Source organism: Caenorhabditis remanei, chromosome II, assembly GCF_010183535.1.
Source record: "Caenorhabditis remanei strain PX506 chromosome II, whole genome shotgun sequence".
Lineage (NCBI taxonomy): Eukaryota > Metazoa > Nematoda > Chromadorea > Rhabditida > Rhabditidae > Caenorhabditis > Caenorhabditis remanei.
Window position 1 is genome coordinate 18,330,667 of NC_071329.1, and position 12,088 is coordinate 18,342,754.

Below are 12,088 nucleotides of genomic sequence, written 5' to 3' on the forward strand. Positions count from 1 at the left end.
CCCGCCTTCTATTGATTTTTAGTTCAATTTGACCGTTACATTCCATTTAATTTATAGTCCCCTAACTTATTTTTCCATTTTTTTAATTAAAAAATTAATTTTTTGAATTTTTGCTACAATTCTCTGAACGTGTCTTTCCTCCCGTTTGGCTGCCGATTCAAAATCACTTACTTACTGTATTATTATTATTTTTTTTTTTAAATTTAAATTATATTTTATCAATAAATTATTCGCTGAGCAAAAAAAATTTGGGCATAGCTTCCGCGTCCAAGTGGCAAGTGCGCTCTATTGATAATCTGGCGTAGGGGATCACCGGATTAGCAATAGAGCGCACTTGTCAATGGTATAGTTTTCCCAGTTTTGGATTTCTAGGCCACCAAATTGAAAATTTGGGCATAGCTTCCGCGTCAAAGTGGCAAGTGCGCTCTACTGATAACCTGGATCACCGGATTAGCAATAGAGCGCACTTGTCCGTGGTATAGTTCTCTCTTTTTTTTGGATTTCTAGGCCACCAGACTGACCGTGTCCTAGTTTCCCGAATTTCGGATTTCTAGGCCACCAAACTGACCGTGGCCTAGTTTCCTGAATTTCGGATTTCTAGGCCACCAATATCACCGGGGACTAGTTTCCCGAATTTTGGATTTCTAGGCCACCAAATTGACCATGACCTAGCTTTCCGCATTTTTGAATTTCTAGGCCACCTAAAAGGCGGAAAAATGAAAATTTGGGCATAGCTTCCGCGTCAAAGTGGCAAGTGCGCTCTACTGATAATCTGCTATTCACCATCCGTTGTGAATACCGGATTAGCAATAGAGCGCACTTGTCAATCTGATTTCACTTTGGGGACTAGTAGATTTTGGTTTTCTAGGCCAGGAACCCATTTTTGGTGAATTTAAGCGCTGAAAATCACAAAATGCTCCAATTTTCGCCTGATGATTGCTGTCAAAAAATTTCATATAAAAACTCGAATTTTGAGTATTTTCAGTGTAAAATAAATATAAAAAGACAGCAGAAATTTCCAGAAATTAGTTGCGTCTCGGCGTGAACAGTCCCATCTTCTCCTTCTCCTTATCGATATCTCCACCGATTCCGTATCGTTCTTTGATATCTTCCAATTTGGCGCGCGCCTTCTCTGTATCCATTCGTTTCCACGCCTTCGTCGCCTGATAGTACAGTACTACCAGGTAGCGATTCGATACGTTGTAACCGGACAGATGCTCGCACGCCGTTTTCGCGTCGAAGATGTCTTCGTAGACGACGAACGCCGTTCCGCGCGTTTCTGCCGTGTTTCCGCTGCAAAAATCATCGTTTTTAAGCGGAAAATCACGGTTTTTCAAGGTAAAACGCGTCGAAGGCACGCCAGAATTGTCAAAATCCGTTAAAACCTGTCAAAAACACCCATTTTTACTAAAAAGTGGAAAAAAGACATGGCTGGGGTGCCTTTGGCGCATTTTCTAGTTTGAAACTTGCAAACGCGTCGAAGGTGCGCCAGACTCTCAGGTGTTCCCAAATTTGAAGTCGCTGGGATGCCTCGGGCGCGTTTTTATCGAATTTTTTTGAACAGACGTCAAAAGCGCGCCAGTATTTCAGCTATATTTAAGTTTTTAACTTTGGCTGAGGCGCTTTTGACGCGTTTTCAACAAAATTCATATTGAAAAAAAAAATCTTGAAAATTAAGGTTTCTGACCGATTTTTGCTTAAAATCCGTCAAAATCACCCACTTTTAACAAAAAAAGTTGAAAAAAACGCTAGTCTGGGGTGCCTTTGACGTCTTCATTTGTGCGAAAATCAAAAACGCGTCAAAGGTGCGCCAGAAACAGATTTTCAGTTCGAAATTATCAAAAGAATGAGTCTGGGGCACCTTTAGCGCGATTTCTTAAAATTTCCACACGTTTTTTTTTTCAAAAATTGCGCCAAAGACACGCCAGATATGTCTCAAGTTAATTCACATCGCGAAAATTGATGTCTGGCGCGCATTGGACGCGTTATTGATTATTTTTTCTGTGAAAATGCATTATTTCAAGTCAAAATCCAACATTTTTGACAAAAAACCTGTGTGGCGCGCAGAAAACGCGTCAAAGACACGCCAGAATCGCGTTTTCAGTGAAAAACTTCTTATTTTGCCGCAAAAATCTTTTCTGAAACGAGCCAAAGGCGCGCCAGAAAAAATTTATAGTCGAAAATGATGGATTTCGACTTAAATAATACATTTTCACAGAAAAAAGTTATCAAAAACGCGTCCGATGCGCGCCAGCCATCAATTCTCGCGATGACTGGCGCGTCTTTGGCGCTTTTTTCTCCGCAACGCGTCGGAGGCGCGCCAGCCATATCCTTGCTTTTTTCTTTGGCTGGGACACCTTTGACGCGTTTTCAATGACTTTCTTCAAATGAAACGCTCCTGAGGCGCCCCAGCGACTTCAAACTAGGGAAAAGAAGAGTCTGGGGCGCCTTTGCCGCGTTTTCTTCAATTTTTACATTAAAAAGTCGATTTTTTCACTCTTTTCGACTCAAAATCAACGTTTTTCACTTTTTTTCCACTCATTCTCCTTCAAAACTTACACTCGAATCTGTCGGACGGCTCCGAATTTGCCGAAAATCTCGTACATCTCCTCGGTGGTGATTTTGTATGGCAAATTTTTGATGTAGAGGATACGATTGACCTCTGGCGGCAGTTTTGCGCCGCGATTTTGACGATTTGCCATAGCCATGATTAGTTTCTGGAATAAGAGATGAAAATCTATAAAATTAGAAGGGAAAATTGCAAAAAATAGGGAGAAAAAGCACTGAAAATCATTAAAATCGTATAAAAAACGAATTTTTCATGGTTTCAACCGTAAAAATGACGTTTTTGAGTGCAAAAATTATGGATTTTGGATGCTTTATGTCATTTTCAGCGTTAAAAACCATTGTTTTTACAGCAAAAATCTCAAAAATCTGCTGAAAACCCATAAATTAGCCTAAAAACAAAAAAAAACCTATTGGAATCGGAAAACTGTCAAATTTTCAATTTTGAAAATAAAAATCGATGATTTTAGCTCATTTTATGTGATTTTCTGCGCTAAAAAACTGCATTTTTACAGCGAAAACTACTCAAAACACGTCAAAACACGTCAAATCGATTATAATTTGGAATTGAGCCGAGAAACGATGATTTCGCCCGTTTTTTGGCAGAAAATCTATGATTTTAGCTCATTTTATGTCACTTTCAGCACTAAAATCGATAATTTCACAGCAAAAATCATTAAAAACCGCTAAAAACTCCCAAAATTAGCCTAAAAACGAGCAAAATTTAAATTCGAAAATCATTATTTGTCAGTACGACACTCCGTTATCCCGCTAGCGCGTCTTGTTTACCGTAAATCGACACAACATCAGAAATTATTTTTTGTTGTTTTTCGATGTTTTTTGATGATTTTTGAAGATTAATCTTTGATTTTTTGACGAAAAATACATCATTTTAAGCAAAAAAAGAAATGTCGGCTCGCGATGTGATGGCAGCGATGCTCGACGAGCTTATGGGACCGAAAAGGAACGTCGAGCTGGGAGACGATATGAAAGTCACGTTTGATGTGAGTTTTCGAGTGAAATGAGTGGTTTAAAAACGATTTTTGGAGTGAAAAATCGATAGAAATGTGAATTTTTCGTCTAGAAAGTCCTAAAAAGTAAATGTTTCAATGTTTTTCGGTGAAAACTGCCTATGAACATGAATTTTAACTGAAAATCTCGGAAAACTGGTCTAAAATATAGTTTTTTCTCTGCTCAAATTCACCTTTCTCTGTTAATTTATTACTTTATATTTAAATTTCGAGTTTTGCATCAGAAACCAGAAAAAAAAATGAAAAAATTGCATTTTTCACTGAAAAATATGGATTTTCGAATAAAAAATCAGGATTTTCGCTCAAAACTCGTCAAAATCCGTCAAAATCACCAATTTTGACTAAAAAAGCGGAAAAAAAAAAACACATTTCTGGGGTGCCTTTGGCGCGTTTGTTTTCTATGAAAATTGGAAACGCGTCAAAGGTGCGCCAGTCATAATTTAAGACAAATCCGCGTTTTTCAGCAAAAAAATTGGATTAAAAACGGGTTTTTTGACAAGTTTAGAGTAATTTTGGAGGGAAAATTGGCGGAAATTTCAAGAAATCGCGCTAAAGGTGCCCCAGACTCATTCTTTTGATAATTTTAAACTGAAAATCTGAGTTTGGCGCACCTTTGACGCGTTTGCAATTTTCACTCAAATAAATGCGCCAGAGGCACCCCAGATATGCGTTTTTCCGATTTTTAGACAGAAATAGATGATTTTGATGGATTCTGAGCAAATTTTAAGCAAAAATTCGGGTTTTTTGGACGAGTTTTGCTCAAAATCCGTCAAAATCACCCATTTTTTTCCTAAAAAGCGAAAAAACACATTGGAAACGCGTCAAAGATGCGCCCGACTCTCAGTTGTTCCCAAATTCGAAGTAGCTGGTGTGCCTCGGGCGTGTTTTTATCGAAAAAAATTGAAAAGACGTCAAAGGCGCGCCAGCCTTTCAGCTATATCCAAGCTTTTAGCATTTCTGGGGCGCCTCTGATGCGTTTTCAGCTGAATTTCAGAGAAAAATCTCAAAAAATCAAGTTTTTAGTCGATTTTTGCTCAAAATCCATCAAAATCTGTGAATTTTCACATGATATTCGTTAAAATCCGTGAAAATCACCTATTTTTGACTGAGAAGCGGGGATTAACACATATCTGGCGCACCTTTGACGCGCTTTCCACACGAATAAATGCGCCAAAGACACCCCAGACATGTGTTTTTCCCGTTTTTTTAGTCAAAAATGGGCGATTTTGACGGATTTTGAGCAAAAATCGACTAAAAAACCCAATTTTTCAAGATTTTTCTAAAAATTTTCGCAGGAAACGCGTCAAAGGCGCCCCAGCCACAGTTAAAAACTGGTATATAGCCGAAAAGCTGGCGCGCCTTTGACGTTTTTTTTCGATAAAAACGCCCCCGAGGTACACCAGCGACCTCAAATCTGGTAACAACTCAATCTGGCGCACCTTTGACGCGCTTTCAATTTCCACACAAATAAATGCGTCAAAGGCACCCCAGATATGCGTTTTTCCGCTTTTTTAGTAAAAAATAGGTGATTTTGGCGGATTTTGAGCAAAAATCGACTAAAAACCCAATTTTTCAAGATTTTTAAAGAAATTTTGACATTTTTTTCTCAAAAATCTCCGAATTTTCCAGGATCCGAACATATGTCCGTACTATCTGGTTGGTTTCTGCCCTCACGAGATGTTTGTCAACACAAAAGCCGATTTGGGGGCGTGTCTTCTGGTTCACGACGACAATCTGCGTCGAATGTATCCGGAGTCGCCAGAATACGGACAACTCGGATTCGAGAAACGTCTTCTTCGATTCTTGGTTCAGTTGGATGAGGATAATTTGAGAAGAATCCGAAAAAATAAGGATAAATTGTCGGGAATGGATGATAATGGCAGAGTTCGTGTTGAAAATCTGGAATTTTTAAGCTGAAAACGTGGATTTTAGCCCAAAAAACATCGAAAACGCGTCCAAAACGCGCCAGACTGGTATAGAAATCAGTCTGGCGCGCTTTTGGCTCGCTTTTTTCACTGAAAAAACGCGTCCAAGACGCGCCAGACGAGATACTGGCGTGCCAGTGGCGCATTTTTGAAGTTATGTTGAAAACACGTCAAAGGCGCGCCAGACGAAGCTGGGATATAGCTGGCGCGCGCCGGACGCGTCTCGGAGAAAAAAAGCGCCAAAGACACGCCAGCCACGAGAATTGGTGGCTGGCGCACATCGGACGCGTTTTCAATGTTTTTTTTTCTGTGAAAATGGATTAATTTATGCCAAAATCCAACGTTTTCGGCGATAAAATTGTCTGGGGCGCCTTCGGCTTATTTAGATTCCAGACGCTCAAAATGAGTTTTTTTCCACTGAAAACGCGATTCTGGCGTGCCTTTGACGCGTTTTTTAGATTAGAATAGTACGTTTTCAGTGAAAAAACTCATTTTGGACGTCTGAAATCTTATTTGAAACGAGCGAAAGGCGCGCCAGACAGAATTTATAGCCGAAAATGATGGATTTCGACTTAAATTAATGCATTTTCGCAACAAAAAAAAACATTAAACACGCGTCCGATGCGCGCCAGCCATCAATTATCGCGCTGGCGTGTCTTTGGCGCGATGTTTAAAGAAAGACCTCCGAAACGCGTCCGGGGCGCGACAGATGAAGCAAAATGCACGTGGCTGGCGCGCATTTGACGCGTTTTTTAGAACTGAAAGCGTCATACACACTTTTCGAATCATTTCACTCTGACAAGTGCGCTCTATTGCTGATTCTGTTGATTATTGTGTTATTTTCACGTCCTAGAGACTGAAAATAACTAAATTACCACCGGATTATCAGTAGAGCGCACTTGCTATTGGGACGCGGAAGCTATGCCCAAATTTTCATTTCAAAACGCGCTGAAGGCGCGCCAGACTGGCTAAAAATGGACGGAGTTTATATTTTGCCTAGAAAACCAAGAATAGGAAAACTAGTCCCCGGTCATTTTGATGGCCTAGAAAATCCAAAATGCGGAAAGCTAGGTCACGGTTAGTTTGGAAGTCAAACAGTTGAAAAAAAGTTTGGGCAAGTGCGCTCTATTGCTAATCCGGTGATCCCTACGCCAGATTATCAATAGAGCGTTCTTGCCACTTCGACGCGGAAGCTATGCCCAAATTTTCACTTATTTAATAAAATTTAATGAATTTTTTCGATATTTTTCAGCGAAAACTCGAAGAAGAAAAGCGTCAAATTCAACGCGAGATCACCGCCATCGACGAGGAGCTCCGAATCCTAATGAAAGCCGCCGAGCACGCTGGAAACGAGGGAAACGTGTCGAAATGTCAGGAAATGGTGGCGAAAAGTGAGCAAATCGAGGCGGATAAACGTGCGATGGAAGAGAAATTGGATCGATTGAATGAGCCGACTGTCCAGCCGGCGCCGTTGGTTCCGGATGAGATGGCTATCAAGCCGATGGAGGTAAAATTGATGAATTTTCGACCGAAAAATGCAAAAATTCGCTCAAAATCCGGTCAAAATCGATAATTTTAGGCAAAAAACTGCCAAATTTTGGTCAAAATCGATGATTTTAGCCTAAAAACCACCTATCTGGCGTACCGTTGGCGCGTTTTTCCTTTTTGTGCGAAGGCTGGCGTGACGTTGACGCGGTTTACCTCGATTTTTCGAGAAATGAGATCTGGTGCGCCTGTGACGCGATCTGAAAGCGCCAAAAAGTTGACACGCGTCAAAGGTGCGCCAGATCGGGTCAGCATGGTGAAAATCGGCAGAAAATCGGAAAATTTCCGCTTAAAACGCGCCAAAGGTGCACCAGAAACACCAGGAATTCCACATTTTATGAAGTTTTGTTTAAAATCGGCCGAATTCTTAGTTCAAAACGCGTCAACGGTGCGCCAGTCAGCTGAAAATGACAATTTTAAACTATCTGGCGCGACTTTGGCGTGTCTTTTTGATTTCGGAAATTCTTCGTTCACACTGTGGCACATGCGCTCTACTGCTAATCTGGTATTGAATTTTCTGAATTTTTTCCGGATTATCAGTAGAGCGCACTTGCTATTAAGACGCGGAAGCTATGCTCAAATTTTCATTTTTCAGCTTGTTGAAAGTGCGCTCTACTGCGAAATTGCTCTGGATGCGCCGATGGCACGCCAGCCGCGCCTGAATTTATGATTTTTTTGTGGACAAAGCTGAAAATCACATGATTTGGCTGAAAACTGCAGTTATTTTAAATGTCTGGCGCGACTTTGGCGCCTTTTCAATTCACACTGTGGTCGAAATTTTGAAAATTCTTCGTTCACACTGTGGCAGTTGCGCTCTACTGCTAATCTGGTATTAAATTCGTTATTTTTAATTTGAAAATAACCGAATTTTTACCGGATTATCAGTAGAGCGCACTTGCTGTTAGGACGCGGAAGCTATGCTCAAATGTTCATTTTTCAAAATGTGGAAAGAAAATTCGACATTTTCTGATAGTTTTATGTCGAAAAGACACTGAAAAACGTTATCATTTTGTGGAAAGTGCGCTCTAATGATAATCTGGTATCAAATTCGTTATTTTTAACTTGAAAATAACAGAATTTACACTAGATTATCAGTAGAGCGCATTTTCCACTTTGATGCGGAAGCTATGCTCAAATTTTCATTTTCCGACTTTCTAAAAGCTTGGCAAGTGCGCTCTAATGCTAATTCTATGAGTATTTCACGAATTTCACGTTAAAAAAGCTGAAATTTTACGATTTCAGTTCAAAAATCCACAAAAAATGAGTCGAATTCTCAGTTCCAGGTATGCGAAGTGTGCGGCAGTATGCTTATCGTCAACGACGCGCAACAACGTGTCGAAGAGCATTTGACTGGAAAAATGCATACAGGTTTCCAGAAAATTCGAACTATGATACAACATTTGAAGGTGAGTTTCAGAATTTCAGACATTACATATATATTATATCCATTTTTTCTGTTGCTATTAGAATATATGGGCGGTTTCCTCTCTGAAAAGGCTGAAATTCCTCTCTCAATATACCTCACATTTGGCTGAAACTGATAACAGGTATCCCTATCTTAAAATGGTTCAGGTTTCTCTCTCTCTCTCTATCTTCCAATTTATTTCATGAATGGAACAGGTATATTTATATATGTATCATCTATATGCACCATATATGGAGTATTATCTGAAAATCTGAAATTTTCAGAAGTTATATCATATAACTTTTGATTTTCAGGAAAAGCTCAAAGAGTTGGAGGAGGCTGAGGAGGCGCGTCGAGAGGAGAGAAGGAAGTGAGTTTTACGGCTGAAAATGGCTGAAAATCTGGATTTTTTACATCAAAAATGGGATTTTTGGGGTATTTTGAGCTTCTGGCGTGACTTTCGCGCGATTTTCTGATCGGAAGTATGACAAGTGCGCTCTATTGCTAATCCGGTAGAAAATTCCGGAGTTTTCTACCGGATTAGCAATAGAGCGCACTTGTTACTTTGACGCGGAAGCTATGCTCAAATTTTTTGGAAGAAAAACGTCAAAAGCACGCCAGACTGTTCAAACTGCAAAGTTTTGTTGTCTGGCGTGACTTCAGCGCGTTTTTCTTGGCAAAATTCGAACACTTTTGATGTAAGTGCGCTCTATTGCTAATCCGATAGAAAATTCCGATATTTTCAGCGGAAAATAACGGAATTTTCGTCTAGAGCGCATTTACCATGATGTCGAACATTCTTTCTGTTTGGCAAGTGCGCTCTACTGCAAATTTCTAGAAAAAATGCGATTTTTGGTGTTTTAAACCCTGATAAATACCATTTTTGGAGTTAATGACTTTGAAAAGTGTCATTTTCGGGGTTTCGAGCACAAAAAATGCGTTTTTCGAGAAATTGGCAGTAGAGCGCACTTGTCACTTTCAGGCGGAAGCTATGCTCAAAATTAGTCGTTTACAACTGTCTAAAAGCTTGGCAAGTGCGCTCTAATGCTAATTTTGTTGAAATTGTGTTATTTCCAGCTCCCAGCGACTGAGAATAACAGAATTTTCATATAATTAGCAGTAGAGCGCACTTGTCACTTTGACGCGGAAGCTATGCCCAAATTTTCATTTTTCTGAAAATAAAAACAAAAAAACCCGTAAATCTACATCAATCTCTCGTTAGGGTCGATTTACGGAGTTAAGTGTCGATTTACGGAGTTATGTGTAGATTTACGGGAGGTCATGTTTCGATTTACGAGAGTTATGTGTAGATTTACGGGAGGTTATGTTTCGATTTACGAGAGTTATGTGTAGATTTACGGGAGGTCATGTTTCGATTTACGAGAGTTATGTGTCGATTTACGGGAGGTCATGTTTCGAATTACGAGAGTTATGTGTCGATTTACGGGAGTTAGGTGTCGATTTACGAAAGGTTACGGATCTATTTACGGGGATTGTGTGTATTTACGAGAGGTTCGGTGTCGATTTACGGCAAGTTGGTGTAGATTTACGTATAATTTCGGATGGATTTACCTCTCGTAAATCGTTCCCATAATCTCTCGTAAATCTACACTTAGCCTCTCGTAAATCGACACAACCCTTGTAAATAGATCCGTAACCATCCGTAAATCGACACCTAGCTCTCGTAAATCGAGACATGACCTCCCGTAAATCGACACCTAAGCTCTCGTAAATCGACCCCAAAAATCTCGTAAATCCGCACCTGAAAAAAAGCATTTTCAGATAATTTTTCCCATTTCAAACCGTCTTTTTTTGCAGTATTTCCAGAGAAAAACGTGCGGCGGCGGCCGCCGACTCATCGGACACCGTTGACAACAGAGAATCGAGTGATCGTCGTGGCGGCGACCGTCGTCGTGTAGATCGTAGTCGATCACCGCATCGAACGAGTCGAGACTCTCGAGACTCCCGAGAGTCTCGAGACTCGTCTCGTCGAGACTCGCCGAGACGAGACCACCGTCGTCATCGTGATGATCGTGGAGGATACGATCGCGATCGCCGTCATCATCATAGGGATCATAGGGATCGTCGTTATTAGAGAGGAATTGTAGAGTTCCAGGAGGCCACGCCCCCCTCTTTTTTGCAATTTTGCCGCATTGTTTATTTTTAGTATTAAAAAACTGTTTTTTGACGTAAAAATGGTTGAAAAAGGCTTTTTTTCTCGATTTTTAACAAAAAAAAAACAATTTTTTGACCTGTTTTTGAGCTTTTTCTGGCTGAAACACTGTTTTTTGACTGAAAAATTCTGTAATTTCAATATTTTGCTATTATAAATTGATGACTTTTAATATTTTTAAACATTTTTTTTTTAAACTGAAATAATCTGAAAATTTAAGAGTTTTCTTTGAAAAAAAGCTGAAGAATTATCAAAAACTCATAATTTTCCGGTTAAAACTCAATTTTTAGCTGAAAAATTGTCGGAAAACCGTTAAAAATTCACCGAAAATGCAACCGTGCGGCAGAACCGCATTAGGCTCCGCCCCCTGTAGTCGAATTTTAATCGATTTTCATAGTGAAAAAATCACGAATTTTCGCTGATTTTTCTATGTAAAAAAATCGATAAAATTCGATAAAAGAGGGCGGAGCCTAATGCAATTCTGCCGCACGGTTGGATTTTTGATAAGTTTTTAACGGTTTCGGTTAATTTTTACTGATTTTTTTCGCCAAAATCGTTAAAAATTTTTCAAAAATTAAGTTTTAACCGGAAAAGTATTAGGTATTTAGTAATATTTTTAGCGTTTTTTGACTGAAAATTCCACTTTTACAGTCAAAAAACTCGTATTTTCGCCATTTTTTCACCCAAAAACCCTCAAAAATCTAAAAAATTGTCCGAAAACCGGCAAAAATCATCAAAAATCACAATTTTTAGCCAAAAAAAACTCTAAAAATCAAACCATGCGGCAAAACTGCATTAGGCTCCGCCCCCTTTATCGAATTTTACCCTCTTTTTCTCTAATTCTCTCGTCTTTTTTCCCTTTTTTGTCAATTTTTTTTTCCATTTTGACTGTCTACTGGTATCAATTTGTCTCTCTCTCTCTTTGTACCCCCCTAATTCAATTTCGCTGTCATTTCTCTCCGCTAATTTCCAATTTTCTCGCCGGATTTTTGGTCAAAAATCGAAAAAATCGATGAAAATCGGTCCATTTCGACCATTTTTCCACCAAAAACTGTATGTTTTCATGATTTTTTACCTATTTTTGCCCCAAAAACCTCATTTCCCACCATTTTCCGCCTCAAAAATCGGTATTTTTATGTCATTTTTCACCTGAAACCCGCTACAAACCACGCCCACCGCCCAGTTCTCTCTTGAATTATATTTTCTTATTTTAGGCATTTTATTCGAATTATTCCAAATAAAAATCGTCATTTTTCACTTTTTTATTGTTTTTTTTTCATCAAAAACGGGTCTGAAACCCCTTTTTATACCTTATATTTGATGTTTTTTGCTGAAATTTTCAACCGAATTTAAGCTCCGCCCCTTTTTTTACCCAAAAAACCCTCAAAAACGTCAAAAATTGTCCGAAAACCACTAAAAATCATCGAAAAATCACAATTTTAGC

The 12,088-nt window shown here is 39.3% G+C and overlaps 1 protein-coding gene across 1 annotated transcript; it reads right to left on the reverse strand.

Moving 5' to 3' along the window:
• Positions 1–1,025: 1,025 nt before the first annotated feature.
• GCK72_007821 (uncharacterized protein) lies at positions 1,026–2,708 on the reverse strand (the record flags this gene model as incomplete). Its single annotated transcript, XM_003092762.2, has 2 exons — positions 1,026–1,293; positions 2,560–2,708. The coding sequence occupies 2 exons, from the start codon at positions 2,706–2,708 to the stop codon at positions 1,026–1,028; spliced, it is 417 nt and encodes a 138-aa protein (XP_003092810.1).
• Positions 2,709–12,088: the final 9,380 nt, after the last annotated feature.